General features: G+C 42.1%; 1 protein-coding gene across 1 annotated transcript in view; it reads right to left on the reverse strand.

The window, feature by feature from the left end:
* FBN2 (fibrillin 2) overlaps positions 1–23972 on the reverse strand; it is a 1006102-nt gene that overhangs the window by 333175 nt on the left and 648955 nt on the right. Inside the window, exons 19-20 of the mRNA XM_069227289.1 lie at positions 17868–17993; positions 2075–2194 (exon numbers count right to left, since the gene is read on the reverse strand). Coding sequence (XP_069083390.1) covers positions 2075–2194; positions 17868–17993 — 246 coding nt within the window. The remainder of the gene's footprint in view (positions 1–2074; positions 2195–17867; positions 17994–23972) is intronic.

The following is a 23972-nucleotide window of genomic DNA, read 5'->3' on the forward strand; positions in this document are numbered from 1 at the left end:
TATATTTCACTCTAACTTCTGTAATTTTGGGGGGGTGGGGTAATTACTGATTATGAGCATGTCATACATTCAAAAGAACATTGAATGCTAAGTTAAATGATCACATAATTATTGTCTGATTTATAAAAGTCCTGTATTTATTTTTCTGTCTCTCATGAGCCATGAAATATGGAACTTACTTGCTAAAGTTTACACCTGGCTTAAGATATTATTAAAACTGTCTCAAGCCACAATTGACAGCTTTAAGTGTGTTTTTACACCACAAAGGGTAGCCTAGTATTAAACAAACTTATTTTCCCAACATAGGATGTCATGGGGTAGAGAAGAATGTAATAAATAAGTCCCCATTGTATATATTCACATAGGCATTTTGGAGTATATAAACCAGTATCCTTATTGTACTCTTTTTTTTATAGATACCAACAGAGCTAGAACGGGAATACAATTGGAATATTTAGGGAATATGCATTTACAATTAGTAGAAATAGAAAGGACTGTTCCCCCTTTGCACTTTTACTAATAGGGTGTTGCAAATTTAGTGGTGGATTCTCAAAGATGTGAAAGAAAACTCCGTTAGTATCACATCCTGTGCTGATAAATGTTCATACAAGTTAGAAACACAATTTTAAGAGCTTTGCAGCACATTTCTATTTGGAAACAGGTATGCCCACCCACTTTGCACTGCACACAAAATCAAGCCAGCTGTTTGCTCGCAATCACAGTTTGCCCCCCTTCTGCAAAGTCAAGGATGGTACTTTTGCATTATCATTTTAAAACATTGCACTAAATTCCCTTTTAGTACATTTCTGTGGGGTTGCTGCTTTTTCAAAAAGAAAAACAAGAGTGTGTACAAGTTCCATGAGTGGATGCGTACCTTGGCAGTACCTACTCATGAAAGGTGTATGTGGTAGTAAGTGTGCCCAGGTTGTATTTGATTTAATAGAAAAACTATTTCATGGAATACCGTTACTGAGAAACCATTTCATTTAATTTATATTTTCATGAATGAATGGCATTTACCTTTTCACAGAAACCAATTCATGGAATGTGTTTTCAGTTGAAATTGGCTTTTGAATGCTTATTTTCTAAGTGCATTCACAATGGGTGTAGGTCTTACTTTCAGAAACAGTTTTGTCTGAGATATTTATTTCCTTGTTCTACTTCAGGGAACATTATTTCATATTTATATATTTTACATTGTTCAGCAATTACTTTGGATGCTTCTAATTCACTGACTCGTCACCACCCATAAACTGCATCCATCACTGACCTCACACAAGCCCTAGATATCATCTATCCCTACCCCCTAAGGCCCTTCGCCACACCTAAACTACACTCATCCATGATGCTTAAAAGCCCTTGCTATGCCAAGAATTTACCATCCCTGAACCAAAAAATCACCCACTACCTCTATCTCTACCCATTCCTGAACCCTAAAAGTCCCCTTCAATGTCTACATCCCACCCATCTCATACACCTTAAAACACCTCTGTACACCCAAACTCCACCATCCCTGAACCCCAAAAACCCTCACTGCCTTTCAACACCAGCCATACATGACCTATAAGAACTCCTCATCCGCCTAAACTAATCATCCATGAACCCTAAAAACCCCTTTCTACATCTAAACTCCACCCATTTCTGAATTGTTAAAATCCCTCACCACCCTAAACTCAACTTTTTCTGTAACCCTAAAAACTCTTCACCACCCCAGCTGTTACCCATAATTGTACCTTAAAAACCCTCATCAAACCCTAAACTCCAACCATCCATGAACTCTAAAACCCCTCAACACCCATACACTCAACCCAGCCCTAACACTTAAAAAACTCATGGACCTTAACACCACTTATCTGTGAACTCTAAAAGCCCATACCTTCCCTATACTCCACCCATCTCTGAACTCTACTAGCCCCATTCTATGCCCAATTTTCAATAATTCCTGACCTTTAAAAAATCCTCATAATCATAAACATTACCCATCCCTGAACCCAAAAATCCCACAGCAGTCCAAACCTCCACCCAAGGTTAATGTAATTTTGGATTATATTTGAATAGGTAACATAAGTCTCACCAATGCAGATGAGTTTAGTGGAGTCCAGTTTGCTGCCCAGTGAGCATTCACAGCTGAAAGAGCCCAGGTTGTTCCTACATGCGCCGTTGATGCATGGGTTGCTTTCACATTCGTTTATATCTGGAACACAGAAAAATAGTTGGTTAGAACCCTCACATTAATCAAAAAAGTGCTAGTGCAAGAAAGTCTGGCCTGGAATTGCATGTGATAGGCCAGAGTGTCTAGCAAATTTGCCTTTAACTTTCTGATTCATGTTCAGGGCATTAAAGCGGGACAGAAAAGATGTTTAAATACATATAACTTTCATTTTGATTCTGCTCTTAATAGAATTCACACACCTTCGTCATGTTTTACTTTCAATTCGAATATAATTGTCCATACAGAAATTAGGATGCTATTTTGATGGAAAGCAAATGAATTTCCAGCCGCAGCATGCTGTGTACAAACATAAAGACATGGCTGGTTCTGTCATTTATGGCTCTGGGAAGATTTAGGCGATTTAAGAAAAGCCAGTCAGTAACAAAATATTGCAGTGTTGGCTGAGACTCAGAACACTTGGAAAGTGGTCTGAAAGCAGAATGGTAATTCAGTGTATAAGGACTTTAATACTGTCCAACTTCAGCCTTAACCAGACCTTCAGACAGCTCCCAGCTGCCAGTGTCTGGACTGGTTTATGCAGTTGTAAGCTGAGGACCCCTGCAATCAAAGTATGTAATCAGCAGCTTTCCTCAGTGTCTGGACTGGTTTATGCAGGTGTAAGCTGAGGACCCCTGCAATCAAAGTATGTAATCAGCAGCTTTCGTCAATCTCAATAAATAGATCCCGGCTTGAAGGTAGCTCAGATGTGCATGTCAATCCATTGGCATAACACTGGTCCACTAGTTTAAGTATGCTGTTAGCATACTGAATAGATACAAGCATGGAATTACAAACATTTTCAGAAATGCATATATTGACTGATTGCTGGGGGAAACACAAAAATCTATTAGTCCTACTGACTCCAAAATTAAATTCACAAGCCTACGAGGGTAAATTCCCACCTCCACATCTCCTATCATTTCTATGGTGTGAAAAGCCCGAATGCCGAAGTTCTGATGGGGAGGTTGCAGCCAATGTGGCTGCCTCCTCGCCACGGCCATTATGAGTTTCCCACTTGGTCAGTGGTTGGAAACTCAGTGTCTGCCCCCTGACCCAGCTGGAAATGACCTACAGCATTGTCTTTGGCTCGTAATAGAGCCGGTGGCAATGCTGTAGTGCATAGGGTGCACCATCTCCTGTGGCAATGTTCCCTGTCTGCTAACAACAGGGAACATTGAGACAGGGCTATCCCGGGGCACCCATTTACATGGCGTGGTTACCATCATGAAACCGTCAGCGGAGAAAGGGGTCGTAATCCCCAGGGCGGTGCTGCTTGCAGCGCTGCCCTGGCAGATTAGGACTGCCAGCACTGCCAGACCATTGTGTTGATGAAAACTGGTGGTGCTGGCAGTCCGACCGCGGCACTACCGCCACGGTCGTAATGTGGTGGTCGGACTGCCACCGCGAGCCTGATGGTCATTAGACCACCAGGGTCGTAATGAGGCCCTTAGTCTTATGCTTCACACTGCCAACCACAAGTACTGCAATTCTCTCCCGTAAAACAAAATAGAGTTAGGGTCTTAAAGTACAACATCACAGGACATCCTGGTAAATCAAAATAAATAATTTGAGCTAGTTAAAACAAGAACAAATGTCATTTAATGTTAAAAAAACTATTGAAAAAGAAAACACTAAGGGCCAGATGTAGGAAAATTGCAAATTGCGACTTGCAATTTGCGAGTCCTTCCGACTCGCAAATTGCAAGTCGCAATTTGCAATGCAGAACGGTGTCTCAGACACCGTCTGCGAGTCGGTATGGGGTCGCAGAGACCCACCTCATTAATATTAATGAGGTGGGTCGCAAATTGCGGCCCCATTGCGACTATAGGCACTCGCAAACATGGAGGCCTGCTGTAGTCAGCAGACCTTCATGTTCGTGACTGCTTTTAAATAAAGCAGTTTTTTTTTTTTAAGTGTAGCCCGTTGTCCTTAAAGGAAAACGAGCTGCACTTAAAAAACAAACCGAAACCTTTAGTTTCGGTATTTTTTCAGGGCAGGTAGCGGTCCCTTGGACCACTACCTGCCCTGAAAAAATAGTTTTGGGTCCATTCACAAAGGGGAAGGGGTCCCATGGGGACCCCTTCCAATTTGCGAGTGGGTTACCATCCACTTCAAGTGGATGGTAACTGCGACACCATTTGCGACCGCATATGCGGTCGCAAATGGTATTGCATACCACTACGAATCGCAAATAGGAAGGGAACACCCCTTCCTATTTGCGATTCTGAAATGCATATTGCGAGTCGGTCCCGACTCGCAAAATGCATTTCTGCATTGGAAACACGCATTTGCGAGTCGCAAACGGCAGATTTTGCCGTTTGCGACTCGCAAAGTGTTTCCTGCATCTGGCCCTAATTATTTTATTTTTAAAATATATTATAGAGCTTTTTAATTTAAAAATTAATGCAACTTTAATTTTAAATTCAATAATAATTAAATTACATTTAATTAATTCTATACATAACTTTTAATTATTTGTAATACATTATAAAAATTTATGTTTTTACTCTAGGAGATACTTTGTTTAGTCTTCAGCGAAACAATTTTACTTTAAATGTATTTCAAAATAATTTCATTTTAAAATTACATTTAAATTAAGTTAATACTGCGGTACCATTTTATAATTAGGTCATCCTTTAAAATAAATATATACAAATAATTTACATTAAAATTTTACCTAAAATATTTTTTTCCAAATATAATTCAATATTTCACTTTTCTCAATAAATTACTATAGGGAGCTCTCCACCTTGATGGCTGAGATGTCTGCATGGTAGAGGATCGGGTGGGGTTTGCCTTTTGGCCAGTGCATAGCAGATCCTAATGCAGAGTATGACTCATCTGGATATGGTCCACTTCTGCACTGCCTGACCTTCCTTCAAACTCACATGCCCTCCAAAGAGTTGGTCATCCACCCGGAACTCTTCTGTACGATCAAGGTAGAATGCTAGTGCTCTTTTTGGGTCCAGGAAGTGGAGACTCTTCTCTTCCTTAGAAAGATGGGGGATGTAAAAAGTAGGCAAGATGATGGATTGGCCTACATGAAAGTGATTAACCACTTCTGGTTGAAAAGAGGCCCCAGTGTGAAGCACCATTTTGTCAGGATAGACAGAAAGATAGGGCGGCTTAGATAACAATGCCTGCAGCTCACATACCCTGTGAGCAGATGTAATGACCACAAGGACGGCTGTTTTCAAAGTGAAAAGCCTGAGAGGACAATTGTGGAGATGATCGAAAGGAGCACATATCAGAAAGGTTAAAACCAAATTCATATCTCATTGGGGCATAATTAATGGGGATGGAGGAAAAGGATGTGTGAGACCTTGAGGGGACTTAAACAAAGAAGATTGTTCAGGAAACCTCATAAAAGCAGAAATAGCAGACGAATATCCTTTAGGAGTGCCCATGGCAGAGCCCTGCTGGGCAAGGGAAAGGATGAACAACAAGACCTCAGAGAGAGGGGCAGAAAGGGGGTCAACAGACTTGTCTGTGCACCATGCCACAAGTTTTTTAAAATGACAGGCGTATACCATTTTGGTGGAAGGACACCTGGCTGCCAAGATTATGTTAGACTTTGGGAGGAAGGTCAAAAGATGATCACTGTTGCCGCTCAATCTCCATACAAGAAGGCAGGGGTGGAGAACCCTCTCCTGCTGCAGGGACAGAAGATCTTCCCAAAGGGACAGTCTGAGCAGTGGATTGATGTACATGCTCAGCAGCTCAGGATATCAGACTCTCCATGCCCAGTCCAGAGCCACAAGGAGTAGTTGGGACAGTCATTCTTGATCTTCTTGAGAACTCTGGCCAGAAGTGGTATTTGCAAAAAGGCATACAGGAGGCCTGAGTTCCACTTGAGACGAGCATCCCCATATGCTCGCCCACTGGGACTTCGGATTCCGCTGCAGAACTTGCATATCTCATCTGGCATGTATCACCAGCAGGTTGCAGGAGGATGTAGGATGCATGTTTATAGTGAACCCCATTAAATTCAGGAGGTCCACTGTAGTCTGGAGGAGGGAGATGACAGCCTGAGGTGATCCGGTCTTCAACAGCCAGTCATCAAGATAACAGAAGACTGAAACCCCTGGTCTCCCCAGATGAGCTGCATTCACCACCATCACCTTGGTGAACACCTGAGGGGTGCTGGTAATGCCAAAGGTGGGGCAGGGTGAACTGAAAGTGCTTGTGGCCTACTGTGAACCACAAGTAATTTTTGTGGGCAGCTAGGACAGCGATATAAAAATAAGCGTTCTACAAATCCAAATCTACCATCCAGTCTCCTGGGTCTAGGGCAGATAGAACCTGAGTCAATGTGAGTATACTGAACTTCTCTTTCTTGAGGAAGAGATTGAGCGGCCTATCCCTTGTCACCTATCTCTGCTTTCATCACAGTTGCTTTGCAGAATCACAGGTACGGCAGTTGTCCTTCCATCTAAATGGCTAGAGGAAAAATCCTCATAACAAGAGGGGCTCATCGTTTTCCCAAGACATCCCAATGCTGAAGCAGAATTCTAGCAATACATTTGTAAATACAAATGCTCAGAAAGGAAATGTGCACTGGTACTCAATCAACATAATTACATAGTTATTTAAATTTTTCTTTCTGTTTACTATTAGCTGTTAAGACAATTATTTTATGGTAGTGTGGAAGAACAAAGCTACTGTTTCATGGAATCGGGATTTGAAAAAGAACACTTACTTTTTCCAGAAATAAACTTCAAAGCACATCTGGGTGACATTCATTAATTAGGTCAGTACACTTACAAGCCAACCATAAAGGCACAAAAAGCACAGTCTGCACACTGGGATCTAGCTTCCTGCCAAATCTGGTGTAATTCTGTTCCGCAGTTCGGGCTGTAGGCGTGTTTAAAACACTATGGAAAAATGAATGGTTAATATGCTTTTTGGGACCCCACTTATTCTCATCCCCTGCTTGATAGATCACCCTGAAACTTTCAAGACAGCAGCTGAACTGACCGTTGTATTAGTTTTGAAAATTTCATGAAGATTTGTCAAACAGCACCAAAGTTATTGCCAAAATAAAGAATGCTCTTTTGGAAACTAGATCCTAACTATAACTACCTATTGGCGACCACCGGTAGACAAAAAAATAATATATATATATATATATATATTTATATATATATATATATATATATATACATATATATATATATATGTACACACACACACATATATATGATATATATATATATATATATATATCAAGCAACACCGCAACTCAACTCAGTTTGTGAGAAAATATATATATATTTTAATAATAATGACGTAACATGACTGTATTAAAATCAAGTTGCTGATCAAGTATATTGCACAGAAATGCTGTTGCCACAGGTCTCAAGTCAAACATTTATAAACCTAAGATCAACCTAGGTGTGGAAAAATGTGATATTCAAGGGAAAAAGTCCAGTTCTGATGGACAGAGCCGTGGGTGGTATACGTTTACCCTTACAACTGGATTTAGTGAATGGAGAAATGTTGCCAGTATGGTGGAATGTCTGCATTCAAAAATTTAGTGTTAGGGGTAGGTTTGTAGGTATTCCAAGGAGGTGTTGGAGAGCACCTACAGGCACAAACAGATTCCAACATTAGAAAAAACATAAACGTGTCCCCCAGAACTACACTTCCATGTTGGAATAGGAAAAGATGCCCCTCTATGGGAAACTATTCCCCTGTAGAGAAAAAAATAGTATTTGAATGCTATAAAACATTTGTGGTGGGATTTTATGTAGGCAATGACTGATGGCTCAAGAAGTGTTTGTAGGTCTACATAAGACTGGCAGGAGAGATTGCATCGGGTAAGAATATATTGTGAGCAATTGTGTCCTAAACGTGCTTGAATAATTTTTCTACTGAGAGCACCCATAACTCGCTGATCCTTTTAAGGGAGATGATAGAAATTTACAAATGCAAACTTTTGCACACGTTTAATTGAGCAATATTACATTTGCTCAAAGTGTGCTCACATGTTGATTCAAAACTATATTTAAACCACATTGATGACGTCGACGTACTTGGTGGGACGATTTGTTTCATCTTTTCTGAAAAGACCCTGATAATCTATGTCCTAAATAATGAAATTTGCTGCCTGCTCAAGTAAACTGTCAATGTTGCTAAAAGGACATTAACTAATGCAGTTAGTGGTCACCTGTTTAGCATGCGAAGTAAATGCTGTAGTATGGCTTGTACCGTCATTTCTACTGGTGAAAGACATTTCTGCAAACACCATATTAGATATCATTCACACTTTAACGTGAAACAAAATCTGGTGGTAGTGCTAGCCTCCATTAGGAAGTACATAATCCTGTGTGGGAACTATAAGTATTTAAATTCTAGGGCCTCTAGAGCCTAGCTTAAAAGTTCAGTGAAGAGGGCTCTGGATAAAAGATCAACAGTGTTTGTTTTCTGGAGCGTCGTTGGTTCGTTGGTTATGGGCATGGATGTATAACTTTAGCATTTGGTGTTTTGGGTGTTTTTACTTACTGCAAACATGTCTATAGTTTTCGTTCACCACTCAAAAATACAATTTTTGTTTAAGTGCATCTTGTTAAACTCTCTCTTAGGTTTTCTATTTAGCACTTCTACTAGGTCACTGCTTAATCCTGGCACAGTTTATGCGTCAAAGTGTAAGTTTCTTAGTGGCATCAAATGTCAAATGCCTTGTACATTCCATAGTAGCAGAAGAGACTAATTCCCTCTGCTTCAGTAAGTAGTGCATTGTTATGTAGATTATCTGAAGCTAGTTTATGTGAAACTGAAATGTATTGAGTGATAGCTCTACTGCGTTCAGCTGAAAATGCATGCATGTGTAAGTTGGAGTCTTGCAATCTCCATTTGACTTGTCTTGACATGGCAGCCATATGACCTCCTCCCTATAAGTAAAGTATCTGGTGTTCTGGGCAGACAAGGGATGAGATCTGAAAAAGGTGGACCACTCTTCGATTTCAGGCTCCAGTGAATTTTACCAGAGCAAACAACAAATTGTCCAAACCCTCCACTGCCTTTGATTACTGACAGTGGAGACATTGTTGTAGGGGCCTAGACTGCAGTCGTATGGTGCTAGTTGAACGCATAAGGCTATTATTTCCTTGGATTGTTGCTGTAATGTTGTCAACATCTCATGACTCATACATGCTACAGACCTTATTGCCAAAAATAATTTTGCCTTGACAAGGTACTGGGCTTAACCTTTACTAGTTCAGTGTAATTTACAACTGAACAAATACTAGTTAGACTGTCCACCTTGTGTCCTTCAGATACTGAAGAAAAGCCAACTCCCCGTCTCCCCCCCATGAACCAATCCTTTACATATTAATAGGATCCCTGCACAAATGAGCAGAAACCACTAACTAGAATTTGATAAACACTTGGGAGCAGAGGGTATGCTGAATTGTGATTCGATTAACTTGTATTTTTCCATTATGCAACTGTTAGGGCTAGTAAAAATTAAAGTATCTTTCCTGAAACTATGTGAAAGTGCCTTTAAACATTGCTGTTATCACATATCAGGATGATGGGTGCAAGGGTGCAAGGGAAGCACACGTCTCCAAGTTCCGTCTTTTGTATGAGGAGTAATATAACCAATGCCATTTGCCCTTGAATGGTACTCCCTGTTTTGCCCCTTTGTTCATTAAGACTTTCGCATCTATGAGAAACTAGGGGTCAAAATAGGGGTTTTGCTTGTTAGGAGCTAAAACCTTCTACCTGGTGCCAGCAGCTGCACTTTTACCCGGTGCCGCTTATCTACGCCAGGAGCTACAATATTTTAGTCTCATATGGTGTTTATGGCCCAATGTGATCCTATGTCTACAAAGGAATAAGGGGGTTATTCTAACTTTGGAGGAGGTGTTAATCCGTCCCAAAAGTGACGGAAAAGTGACGGATTTACCACCAGCCGTATTACGAGTCCATTATATCCTATGGAACTCGTAATACGGCTGGTGGTATATCCGTCACTTTAACACTCCTCCAAAGTTAGAATAACCTCCAAACTCCTCAATGATAGCACAACTTCAGAACCTGGAAATTGTGCCAGAAAGCAGGAAGCCAAGATCCCTACCCTCGAGTCAAAATATGAACAGTGAGCAAAGTTGTTAATTCGTAGCTATAGGTTGTTGTTAAACCACAGTTTAAGTGATTACATCTAAACTCAATTAAATTAAAATGATTCATATTGATTGCAAATTCTAAAGAGCAGAGGCCATTGTTGCTTATATGCCTCAAGTGTTCTGTACTTTTGAAATCTCCATTGTGACACTTTCTTTTATGTTTCACATTATGCTGTGGTATTGATTTGTTCTTCGGTGCACATCACAACACAGGGTTCTCATTCATCTGTAAGAATGCAAAGGTCATCTTATCAAAATGCAATTGACTGTCTTTATAGTACAGAATAAAATCATTTGCAGAACCAAATCAATCTGTAGTTTAAAATGTACCTATTAGTTCCAACGACAATTTTATTGGCTTCAACAAATGCCCAATTTAACTAAATAAATATTTATACTATGAAATACATCAATTAATCGAACAGTGTGTAATGTGCTCAAAGTCATGCGTGTGCATGCAGGAAAATACAGAAAAATGCAGATCTGAAAATACAATCGTAATTCTCGAAGTTTAAACCTTTATAAATAGATGTTATGACTAAAAAGACCATTAAGCATTTGTCTAACTTCAAGATCAGTTTCTCACCTCATGCTGGTGCTCGAAGTTGGTAATGACTTTTGACTGAGTTTGAGGAATTGGGGGAGGAAAGCTTGTTTGCCACTTGAGCACGTGGTTGCTTGTCCAAGGGACATTCCTGGAAGTTGGAGTACCAGGAAGCTGCAGTCCTAGCGATCTAGACATGTATTCCTCTGCTACTTTTAAAACAAAGACATTTGCTTCTTTGAGCACTCAAAAGTGAGTTTTTATGTACAGCATTTTCCTTAAAACTGTACTGTGTAAAAACTGTTTCTTTAGAGTCAGTACTGTGTTTCTATGGAAAACAAATATGCATTTACTGGTTATTTTGAGACTCACACCCTGACCATTGGTGTAAGTTTTTACTTCCAGATACTGCCTTTGATGCAAAAGGCATCCTAATTATTTTTGTAATATGTCCTTAATCATTTTATTATGTTGCATCATTATTATTATTAATAATTTTATTATTATCATTATTGTTATTATTTTTTTTTTTTTTTACCAATGTGTTGTTTTAGTGTTGCTGTATGCTAATACTCTTTGGGGTCAGAAAACTGCCATAGAGGGTCACAACTGTATAACGTAATTTAATGTGCAGTCTTTTTTGTGTGTGTTCAAATGCGTTTCTTTTATAAAGCACAGGGTTTACCGTTTTTCCCAAGTAGCTCTTTATTGAAATGTAAGTGGAAGTGCGAACGTCATCATCAGTACAGTAGCTTCGTTCAATATACATTACCATGCAGTATGTCTGCAACGCAGTTCTAGGCGTTGTGGTGTTATCCATATCCAATTTAGCTTCACTCAGTATCCAGAATCATTAGTGCATGGTACACAACTGCATAACCTAGCTTGCACAGCAAAACCAACAATGAATGTCCCTCTCCTCCCTCCAAGCCCAAAATCGAGCTTGATGAAAGGGATCCGCCTGAGGACTCAGGAAGGGGCCGTGTGTGTATCAGATGGAGCTATACTATGGTAGCATAAAGAACCTTGCAAAATTAATATAAGTCTGTGCGTGGGGGATGCCCAGGTGTAAAATACAGTATAATGCCGCAACAAGATGGGGGTGGGAAGGAGGACACGAGGGTAAAAAAGGAGTCGGGACAGCCAGTCTCTCACTGTTGAATCCAGGGGGAGGGACACGGGGACTCCTTAAGAGGGACAATCTCACTTTTGCCACCCACTGGAGTGTCCTGAACGTGATCGCCCAGGCAAGGGTCCACTCCTGGTGACCCCACTATGGTGTCAATAGGTGCATTAGAGTAACAAGTCTAATCCCTCCTGCAGGGCCAGGCGGTCAGTGTGTGCACCTCCCCTGCTCTCAGAGAGATCGCTTATCTGCCTTAGCCTGTACTTTAGCAATGTAAGCATCCCATGCATCCAGCTGGGGTACCACTCTCCTGTCGTGCAGGCAGCATTCTCCATGTCACTGTTTCGACAATCGTCCACTTAAGAAGGTCCTTCAGTTGGAAGGCTAGTGGTGGTGTGGTAACGGACTTTCAGGCCATGGCAATACGGTGCTTTATTAGCGCGACGCCAAGTCAAGAAACCTAACCGTGTATCTATTCTTCCATGTCTGTGTGGTCAGCCCGAGGAGTGAGTGCAGTGGATCACCCTGCAGTGGACAGTCCATAATGTCCATCAGGGCCTGAGTAGCATCCCTCTAGTACTGAACAATCTCAGGGCAGTCCCGCATGCTGTGTTAAAAATCAGCTTCCCCTCTACGGTTCAGCACTACATCCATTGGAACATCTCATGTAGATGCACTTGTGGATTTGATCTCGCCCCGATGGGACCCGGAGCTGTCTCCCCTCTGTCTGTGTCTGTGACATCAAACAATAGAACTTCTTCTTTCCTAAACTCTATATTTCTGACTTACACATGACTTTTAGAAAAGAACTAAAACGTCTGTTCAAACTTCACCTCTTGATTTAATTATTTTAAAGCCATTAGATTGTAACGACCTCTCCCTTAGTCATCTTTTCATCTTCTTCTCATACTCCTCTGTATACACTGCGTCCCATAGCATTACTGCTGTGTCTACATAGGTCTAAAAAGCGCTGTGCAGAATTATGCTTCCTAACTGACTAATTTTATTTGTTTATATTGTATTCACATTTTTTGCAATTCCTCACCCCCTGCCTCATTTATACTTAACTGCATATTGCAGTAGGTTGCCACCAATTATCCGTTCATGTGGAGTTAACGATTCCACATTAGCGGATAATGGTTGTGTTCCAAATCAAAAAGAACACATCTTTACGGAAAGATTCAATTTTCTGGTGTGTTTATGGCCTGCACTTGTATGTGCTGAGTTGGTGGATATTCCCTGCGGCCTACGCAGTTTCTGCAAGACATTCAGGTGTGCAGGCTCCACTTTTTAGGTCGAGTGAATAAGCACTTTGACCTGTTGTAAGTACTGTGGGCTTTTAACCACGCCCATCACTTTCACTCGTTCTTGGGCTTGCCTTTCAAAAATTATTTATTTTCATTGGTAAATGCTTTACGTTTGTCCCTCCTTGGGGCGGTTTACTTACCGCCTTGGACACCGACCCTGTTACATGTATAATTGCACGATTGGCTACAGGTTTGACTGCAATTGAACTTCTTTTTCTTTTTGGGTCTCTCCTTCATGCTCATGGCGGCCATGGTGCGTTGAACAAGCTTGCACGTGTCAACTGTTTTACTTTTCATTTTCAATTTATGTGGCAAGAAAAGTCCAGTTAGGAATTTACAACGCTAAAAGTTCTAACTCAAGCAAATGCTAATCCTATTGGATTGCAAATGCTGTTTCTATTATGTTTATACTGGTGTTTTAAAGTGGGAAGAGGAGACTCCCTTCCTTGCTTTCTATCAGGCTGTGCACATCTTAATGCAGAACAACAGTCTATTGAAGCAGTGCTTGGTGCCCTTACTGTTGCTAGAAAATGTATGCTGGTATCTCCAGCTGGCAATGGGAATTAAAACAACGTTTGTGGACTAATGAAGGCATCAAATAAATTATATTGTGAGTGCTGGAATAAGCCTATGTCTATACTGTGTGGTGGAGACAGGGAAAATGAAGAAGCAACATCTCTAATTTTTTTTTTTTTATACATATGGGATTTCCCTAATCCCTCCAATGTTTTAGGCCCTGGGCTCGTTGCTTAATTTTTAAACACATATGTGCCTGGGCCTAATGTATTGTATAGGAGGCCACAGTAGCTTGCACCTCCCACTGCCCATGCCATTGCTGCCAAATGCCAGTACTAATAGCCTGGAAGCCTTATTATTATTATTATTATTATTATTTAGTGTACCGCAAATTGGTAAATTAATGTGTTCTGCTGAAAATAGTCAGAGAGCGTCACCATGTGGTGAAATGTCATTAAAAAACCTGTGTTAAAAGATAAGTGAAGATGATAAGCTATGGCAAACACCAGCACAAATTAGGCACTGCCTGGCCTGTGTTGTCATTTCCTGGTTTACTGGAAGATCAACATGCCTCGTGTTGTGTTTTTGGATAACAGCGACAATTGCTTCAAAGTTCACCTCTTGACACTGTGAGTACAGAAATGGTGGTTTGAAAAAAATGTTCTAGCAGCATTCTGTGAGTGTTCGGGCAGTTTTTTTGCATCCCCAGCCTTTGTAAAATATGTTGATCTCACCTGACTTGCTGAAGTCAGTACTTGCATTAAGTTTTCAATCAGACTCTACCAGGCAGTCAGTTAAAATAATTAGTGTAGCACTTTTCTCCTGGCTATTTGGTTGTATACTGAACTGTTTGGAGGTTGCTTTTTGAAAAACGGTTGTGGTGGCTCTCAGGTTCTAAGCAGATCAGTGCTGCAACTAGACACCTTCTGTGCTTTCTTCCACTTTTTCTTAAAGTATGCGTGCCTCAGCTGTAATGAGCAGTGATACTCATTTATGTTTTTGGTAGATGAGAAAGCAGGATATTGTAATAACCCACGGCTGTCGTGAGAAAGTATGCCTAAATATATACTTAACATGTTTATTTCAGACAAAATTGTTTTGTGATAAACTTCCAAGACGCTTATTGTATACGAATGTGCAAGGGTACACTTTTTAAGAGCAATGTAAGCTTTAACAAAGCCCCGTCACGTATGGGGTAATCAGGGAGTGCTCTTTGACAAATGATTTTCAAATTACACGGTGGTGCAAACTACATCTTCAACACGTCTGTAATAAGCGAGTAGTAGTACTCACACATGTGTCACAGGATTTTGGCTCCCTTCACACGGTCACCTGGTGAGGAGCTGAATCACACAGCGGCAGGCAAGACGAGCTGGAAACCACTGTAAAGAGTTTATTTCCAGTTCGTTTTTTGAGGCTGCAATCAGGCGATGTCCATTAAGGGATGTAAAAAGCCTCAGGACATCACCAGCAGACTTAACAATCTTTTGTTTTTGTATTTATGGTGCAAGGAGGAGGTTGATGGCAGCAAGAGACAAGGCAGAAAGCCCTCTCGGAAAATTCATACCATATACCCTGTGCCTCCAAGGCCACGCCCTCTCCTCCTATGGCTGATTTTGTTTCCAGTTTGGCAGGTCTGCTTATCCGCCCTAAAGCGAATAGCAGCATTCAAGATGGTGATACTGCCCAAACCCCTTATCTCCTCCAAAAATTAGTTCTCTCTATCCTGAGGGTTTACATTGAGAAACTGCAATCACTCTGCCATTCGTATAAATAGCTGGGTGAATCTGAAAGGGTAGCCCTCAGACCTCCATCTCGGCAATCCCCGACTTAACATACTATGATGCAGCCTCACACCTCCAACTTCTCTGTTTTTGGATTAGGTGTGAAACGGAGAAAGGGTGGTGCATTGCGGATCACACTGTGGCATCGGGCACCTTATTGGAGGTACCGTGGAGTTGGTAAGTACAGAGGAACCCCACCCTATATAAATCTCTGGTCACAAGGGCGACATTGGAGATCTTGGATAGGCTGGCCACTGAAAAGGGTCTCACGTCCTTTCCCTCGCTCTTCACCCCCTCTGGGGAAACTCAAGGTCACCCGGCACTGAAATATAAGACATGCTGTTACCGGCTACAGGGAGAATGTAAAACACTATGGTGGTCATTCTGACCCTGGCGGTCTTTGACCGCCAGGGCGGAGGACCGCGGGAGCACCGCCGACAGGCCGGCGGTGCTCCAATGGGGATTCCGACCGCGGCGGTAAAGCCGCGGTCGGACCGGCACCACTGGCGGGGTCCCGCCAGTGTACCGCAGCCCCATTGAATCCTCCGCGGCGGCGCAGCTTGCTGCACCGCCGCGGGGATTCCGACCCCCCCTACCGCCATCCAGATCCCGGCGGTCGGACCGCCGGGATCCGGATGGCGGTAGGGGGGGTCGCGGGGCCCTTGGGGGCCCCTGCAGTGCCCATGCCACTGGCATGGGCATTGCAGGGGCCCCCGTAAGAGGGCCCTTACATGTATTTCACTGTCTGCTGCGCAGACAGTGAAATACGCGACGGGTGCAACTGCACCCGTCGCACAGCTTCCACTCCGCCGGCTCGATTCCGAGCCGGCTTCATCGTGGAAGCCTCTTTCCCGCTGGGCTGGCGGGCGGTCTGAAGGCGACCGCCCGCCAGCCCAGCGGGAAAGTCAGAATTACCGCCGCGGTCTTTCGACCACGGAACGGTAATCTGACGGCAGGACTTTGGCGGGCGGCCTCCGCCACCCGCCAAGGTCAGAATGAGGGCCTATGTGATGTACCCGAGGGAGAACACATCAAAACATTTCAACATCTCAAGGAGGGTTCGGTGTCACCAAAGCTGAGTAGTTTCCATACTGACAGCTGTGCCATTGGCTTCCTGAACCAGCAGAAAAACAGGGGGCAATTAGATTATTAACTCCTTTGGAGAAGTATCTCCTGACTTATCCCAGTGACACCCAGGCAGTATCAACAATTTATCATATGCTCAATGTGCAGCACAGTTTAGACACATTTACCGCTCAGAGGGTCAGAGAAAAGGAATTACACATCACGCTAGACTCAGATCAGTAAGACGAAATACTCTACGGAGTGACAAGCTTTGTTTCCCACGTAGCCAGGAGGGAGAAGCACTCAAAATACTATATTGGTAGCACCTCAATCCGAAAGAAAGCCCCAATTGCTGGAGGGGATGTGGAGAGGATGGGTCATTGACACACATCCTGTGATCTTATCGGAAAATGTAGCCATTCTGGACAGCAGTTTTGACAACAGATCACAACGGATTACAGGGAAAGACTTGAAACAATGCCCGGAGGTCATACTGCTGGGTCAGCCAGACGACAATAACTACCCTCTAGGAGGCAGGAAAGGACATCATATCTCACGCCTCCAGTTTGCAGTCAAACAGACAATTGTGGCTTTTTAGGGGCAAAGCTTGGTGCCCACAGAAGCGAAATGGATCAAGCAGCTGTGGTGGGTTCTTTCCAACGGAGGCAGGAGAGAAACTAAAGGCATCACCAGACAATGGGGTGCCCTCTTGAACTTCTTACAAATATACTTGTGTCCAAAGAGACTTGGAGCTCCGAAATTTTTGGATAGCTCCAAGCCTGATTGATGACTTCTATAAAGTAGCCAAATAGATTGGAATGGCGCTCTTACCTGGGGATGCAACTCAGGGAGGAAGGCAACAATGAACTGTTGCATAGAGACAAACCTCGGACAAATAGGATCGACAACAGTGGGGAGGGATGGGTTTTGATTATTCGGGAGGGCGGATTTTTTTGGGGAGGGAAGGAAGTCATTTGTCAACTGTTGCTTTTGTCTTGAGAAAAGATGTCAAAAGGCCAATGAAAATGTATTTAACACTAATACACACCAGACAAATGTGAGAGTGCAAACTACTGAGGATCAGGTAAAAATGCAATACAAAATGATATGTAAAATATCTGCATGCGAGTCCTCCATCTTCACTAATCTCAAAGTCTCTGAAAAACGGACCACGACTTCCTTACCTTCACAAGTGTCAGTGTCTGTTCTGAATAAGTAACCTTTCGGACAGGTGCAAGTGTAACTTCCAGGTGTGTTACGACACAAGCCATTGTCACAGAGGAGTCTATTCACCATGCATTCATCAATATCTGAAAAAAACATATTGTTCGTTAATGGCATGTAAAGTAAAACGTATTAAATTTAAGAGAGAAACATCATAAAACTAAAACGACTTTTCTACCAAAACATTAATGAAACGTCGATTAAAACAATAATCCAAAAATATTCAAACATCTAAAATCCTTGGAATTCTTTTGCTATTATTGCTGAGTGCTGTTGGTGCTTGAGTGGAGTGTGTGTGTGTGGGGGGGGGGGTCTGGTGCGTGAGTTGTGGGTGTAGGGAGTAGAAGAGTGTGATTCATTCATAAGTCACAAATTAGTCTGTGACTGATTTGTGGCAAATGTTTCCATATATCAAGCCCTTCGGGCTTTGCTACCGTGGTAATATAATTTACTGTAATTCACAGATACCTGATCGACTCCACCAAACCTCACTTCTTTGACCTGCATCCAGAGATACAAACGTCTGCTAAACCATTACTTTGGCTGTGTGCTTACTGTAAAAGTCTATAGATGCTGAAATGGCCTCCATGCCCTGCTGTGCATCTCATTCGTTCTGAAAGTCCTCATGCACTTCCTTTCCATCAGTCTAGCCACCGAGGAACTGGTCCCCTCGAGCAAAAGCACTTTACAGAGATAAACCTCCATTACATGACAACCAAGTATGAGCAGGTTCACCATATACAGGGAATGTAACTTACTTCAAGTATACAGGGAATGTAACTTACTTCAGCATACAAGCACAGCGCATAACCAAGATCTAAGTAAACAGATAACATGGTACTCTCAAGTAGGCGTGGTATCAATGAAACCTTATTGTATTACGTAATTCATTTATTTGATGCAACAAACACTCATGATGTCCCATAAGGAAATATGTTTTAATGTAAGAAGTAGAAATGATATCCTAAGCATGCCAAGCATCTTATACAATTACGTGTGTTGCCCATGAACTTCATCCTCATGATTAAATAGGTGTAATTGTGTATGAGGCGTCATGATAGAACGAGGGCGACAAATCATGGTGAATGAGGTATTGAAAATAGGTTGTGTACTATCAAGAGGCACTATAAGAAAGTAATTGTTTCAAGGTTGTGTATATGGTACGTAATGGTACGGTTTGTGTAATGGGAAGTTTGAAGAATAGAATACAGATTCGTAACAAACAGGAAGAAAGGCCCGTGAACTGTAACAAGTAACGTGATTTTGTGGAATTAATAGCTGTTTATATACTTTTGATTTACAGGTGAGCCAAGAGCCACAGCATCAATGGAAATGTAAAATGTATACTAGGGGCAAATTCATCCGTCTGCATACAGGGGACACATATGCATGTGATGAAGCAGAAAATGAAGGTTTTGATTTATTAACGCTTAAACGTAGTGTGAAATAATCATGTGTGACTTTAACCGAACTAATAAAGATTGTACGGGGACAAAATGTGCCCTCAGAGTAGTTTGCCAACATTTATAAGCGTGCTTTATATAACGTGGTGTATTAGAATTGCACTAATCCGACATAATCATAAACGTGTGCTACGATTTGCTTGTTTGAAATGTTTTAGCTTAGCATAACTTTAGTGGAGGCTTCAGCCTAGTTGCCTGGTCTCACGGTTTAGATGCTCGTATTTTTCCAATGTGCTATTAAACGTGTATTTTTGCTTGGAGCTGTACTTTTCCACTGAGACCGTTCACATGCTTATCTTAAGGTTTCGTGCCAGCCTGGCATATTTTCTCTTTACTCCAAGGTCAATCTGCAGGTGCGGACAATGGAAGCTCTGAAAGTGAGTTAATTGGTATAAAATGTTGCAACTTGCGTACCCATCTCCAAGGATAATGTATGCTTAAGTAAAAGCTTGAGAACTGTCGTTTTTGATTGGACAATTTGAAGCTAACCTATGAACCCTCCAATGGAAGACCCTACTGGATTTGAACTGTTGTCTATTTAAACCAGGTGCACGAGAAGAAAGTAGCCATTATTGGACATCGCCCATACCCGCCATTTTTGCAGGACATTGCAGCTATTATGGCCCACTTTGCTGCGACGCCATTTTGAAAGAGATTTTGATGCTTTCTCTAATCGAGAGAAAGAGACTTTAAATAATTCTTGCCCTAGAGACTTTAACTTTGATCCCTTGCATGAAGTAGTAGTTTTACCTTGCCGTCGTGAGGCAATTGCCCCGTCCACCCTTGCCCCTTTACCCCGTCCCATGCTGATCGAGAAACGGTACCTGCGAGACGAAGACTTCCTTGAATGCTGATCGTAATTGGTAAATATGAAAGGAAATTGTAAAATTGCATTGTGTTTCTTTTAGGTAACCAACTGCTGATTTTGATGAGATCCCTAGCTAGGAGTTTTCCAAATTTATGTTGTTAAATTGTTTTTGCATGAAGTCCCACATGCCGATGCTAATTTGAGGTTAGATGAGGATTCCTTTTGTTGCACGATGCAATTTGAGACCTTGTTATGCTGACTAAATGTATGCAATTAGTTCATTACAGATTATCGTATTAGTGATTTGTATTGCTATTATCGAATGCCTTGTTATTCAAATGCTACATAGATTGCACTTGTTTCGCCGCTATGGACAGCTATTAATGTTCATTTATGTTTATCATTTAGTGTTGAGACACATCTATATCGTGCTAGCTTTGTTAATATAGGGAAATAAATTCACTAACTTTGAATAAACTGGTGTGGTTATTCCTGACTGAAAGGTCAGGGTTCGACGAGAATGTATTCTGGATTAATTGTTAAGTGTTATCTTGATCAAGGTATTGCTTATGTTCGTTATTGATTATTGATTTGATTAAATTGACCGATATAGAGCACGGAGAGTCCCACTTAGTCAAAAGATTCATCGGCCTAAAGAGCGTCCAAATACAGGTAAATTATTACTACGGACCGCTCTATCAGTAGATGGTAGCAGAGGACGGTTACGTCTTTTGGGACCCTTTACTCTTAGAGTACATGGTGTTGAATTAACGGTTACGCCCTTTGAGACCCAATTCGAGAAGTTGAATTAGATTTTTCTTGGGTAAAATAGATTGACAGAATGATGATGGGCTAGGTCCACCGCGACTTTCCCGGGATCTCGGAGCTTGCGAATGGAGAGAATGGAGGTGTGGAATCAGCGTTGGCGGTACTAGTGATGGTATGAGTGAAGTTAGGATTTTGCGCTTGCACAGCTTATTGCCGCAGATTGTGTGAGAAGGTTGCAAGGAATTTTTTCTTTTTTAGAGGATAGCGGAGGTGCGACTCCGAGTGTAGAAGTAGAGAAGTCGTCGAACTTCATAGAAATAGCGGAGGTGCGACTCCGAGTGTGAGAGTAGGGAAGTCGTCGAACTTCATGTGCGTGTGGCGCTTCATGCATAAAAAGGTCCACGTGGTTGTTGTTGTTGAGACGGGCCCTGCGAGGTCAAGAGACTCCGGAGTATGTTGATTTATGTTGTGGTCTGGGCGGTTTAGTAGGTTGATCGGGCGTGGTCAACAAGTCGGTACGTGTGTAAGGGAGTGAAAGAAACTTCGACTTCGGGCTTTGACAAAATTCTAAGTGCACTAGAATAGATCATTGACAAGTTGAGAGTAGGTCTGCGGGTCAGATTTGCTTGCGAACGTGGGGACCGAGAAAGATGGAATAACTGCCGAGGCTAGTGAAAAATCCCTAAGGTCCTGAAGCGATTGTGTTACCCCTCCTGTAGTAAACCGACAGATCTGTTTTATATTTTTGGTAGCTCGCGATACATGCAAGAAGTTGTTACGAGAGGAGCTGAGTGAAGGAGGACTAGCCGCGAGGCTTTGTCAGCCGCAGTGTGTGTGAGTGTGACGTCACTAGGAGCCGCGCTGGGATAGGTTGGTTGAAGAGAAGGGTCGCGCACGGATTGGACGCAGTCCGTGGGGCTCGATTGGAAGGGGAAAGGCAAGCGAAGAGTATTCCGGGAATTAAAGTAAAGTCACCTATTGATTACAAATTTTGTGAAATAAAAGACGAGAAAATGAAATTTTTTAAAGCATTAAAGAGTGCGATGAAGGGGGAGTCTTACATTAAAGCGAGCGTAGGAGAGGAGACGCCGCCCGAAGGTACACCAGCTTACATTGTAATGGAGGAAAAAGGGGTAGCTCCGTGCCTTTGGCTAAAGCAATGGCACAAGCTGACAGAGAAACATGGGAGCGTAGCATTCCCGATCCATGGGACATTCAATATAAGGATTCTAGAGAATTTGATTTATTAACGCTTAAACGTAGTGTGAAATAATCATGTGTGACTTTAACCGAACTAATAAAGATTGTACGGGGACAAAATGTGCCCTCAGAGTAGTTTGCCAACATTTATAAGCGTGCTTTATATAACGTGGTGTATTAGAATTGCACTAATCCGACATAATCATAAACGTGTGCTACGATTTGCTTGTTTGAAATGTTTTAGCTTAGCATAACTTTAGTGGAGGCTTCAGCCTAGTTGCCTGGTCTCACGGTTTAGATGCTCGTATTTTTCCAATGTGCTATTAAACGTGTATTTTTGCTTGGAGCTGTACTTTTCCACTGAGACCGTTCACATGCTTATCTTAAGGTTTCGTGCCAGCCTGGCATATTTTCTCTTTACTCCAAGGTCAATCTGCAGGTGCGGACAATGGAAGCTCTGAAAGTGAGTTAATTGGTATAAAATGTTGCAACTTGCGTACCCATCTCCAAGGATAATGTATGCTTAAGTAAAAGCTTGAGAACTGTCGTTTTTGATTGGACAATTTGAAGCTAACCTATGAACCCTCCAATGGAAGACCCTACTGGATTTGAACTGTTGTCTATTTAAACCAGGTGCACGAGAAGAAAGTAGCCATTATTGGACATCGCCCATACCCGCCATTTTTGCAGGACATTGCAGCTATTATGGCCCACTTTGCTGCGACGCCATTTTGAAAGAGATTTTGATGCTTTCTCTAATCGAGAGAAAGAGACTTTAAATAATTCTTGCCCTAGAGACTTTAACTTTGATCCCTTGCATGAAGTAGTAGTTTTACCTTGCCGTCGTGAGGCAATTGCCCCGTCCACCCTTGCCCCTTTACCCCGTCCCATGCTGATCGAGAAACGGTACCTGCGAGACGAAGACTTCCTTGAATGCTGATCGTAATTGGTAAATATGAAAGGAAATTGTAAAATTGCATTGTGTTTCTTTTAGGTAACCAACTGCTGATTTTGATGAGATCCCTAGCTAGGAGTTTTCCAAATTTATGTTGTTAAATTGTTTTTGCATGAAGTCCCACATGCCGATGCTAATTTGAGGTTAGATGAGGATTCCTTTTGTTGCACGATGCAATTTGAGACCTTGTTATGCTGACTAAATGTATGCAATTAGTTCATTACAGATTATCGTATTAGTGATTTGTACCCTTTACTCTTAGAGTACATGGTGTTGAATTAACGGTTACGCCCTTTGAGACCCAATTCGAGAAGTTGAATTAGATTTTTCTTGGGTAAAATAGATTGACAGAATGATGATGGGCTAGGTCCACCGCGACTTTCCCGGGATCTCGGAGCTTGCGAATGGAGAGAATGGAGGTGTGGAATCAGCGTTGGCGGTACTAGTGATGGTATGAGTGAAGTTAGGATTTTGCGCTTGCACAGCTTATTGCCGCAGATTGTGTGAGAAGGTTGCAAGGAATTTTTTCTTTTTTAGAGGATAGCGGAGGTGCGACTCCGAGTGTAGAAGTAGAGAAGTCGTCGAACTTCATAGAAATAGCGGAGGTGCGACTCCGAGTGTGAGAGTAGGGAAGTCGTCGAACTTCATGTGCGTGTGGCGCTTCATGCATAAAAAGGTCCACGTGGTTGTTGTTGTTGAGACGGGCCCTGCGAGGTCAAGAGACTCCGGAGTATGTTGATTTATGTTGTGGTCTGGGCGGTTTAGTAGGTTGATCGGGCGCAGTCCGTGGGGCTCGATTGGAAGGGGAAAGGCAAGCGAAGAGTATTCCGGGAATTAAAGTAAAGTCACCTATTGATTACAAATTTTGTGA

The sequence above is a fragment of the Pleurodeles waltl genome, chromosome 1_1 (genome assembly GCF_031143425.1).
Source record: "Pleurodeles waltl isolate 20211129_DDA chromosome 1_1, aPleWal1.hap1.20221129, whole genome shotgun sequence".
NCBI classification, from domain to species: Eukaryota; Metazoa; Chordata; class Amphibia; order Caudata; family Salamandridae; genus Pleurodeles; species Pleurodeles waltl.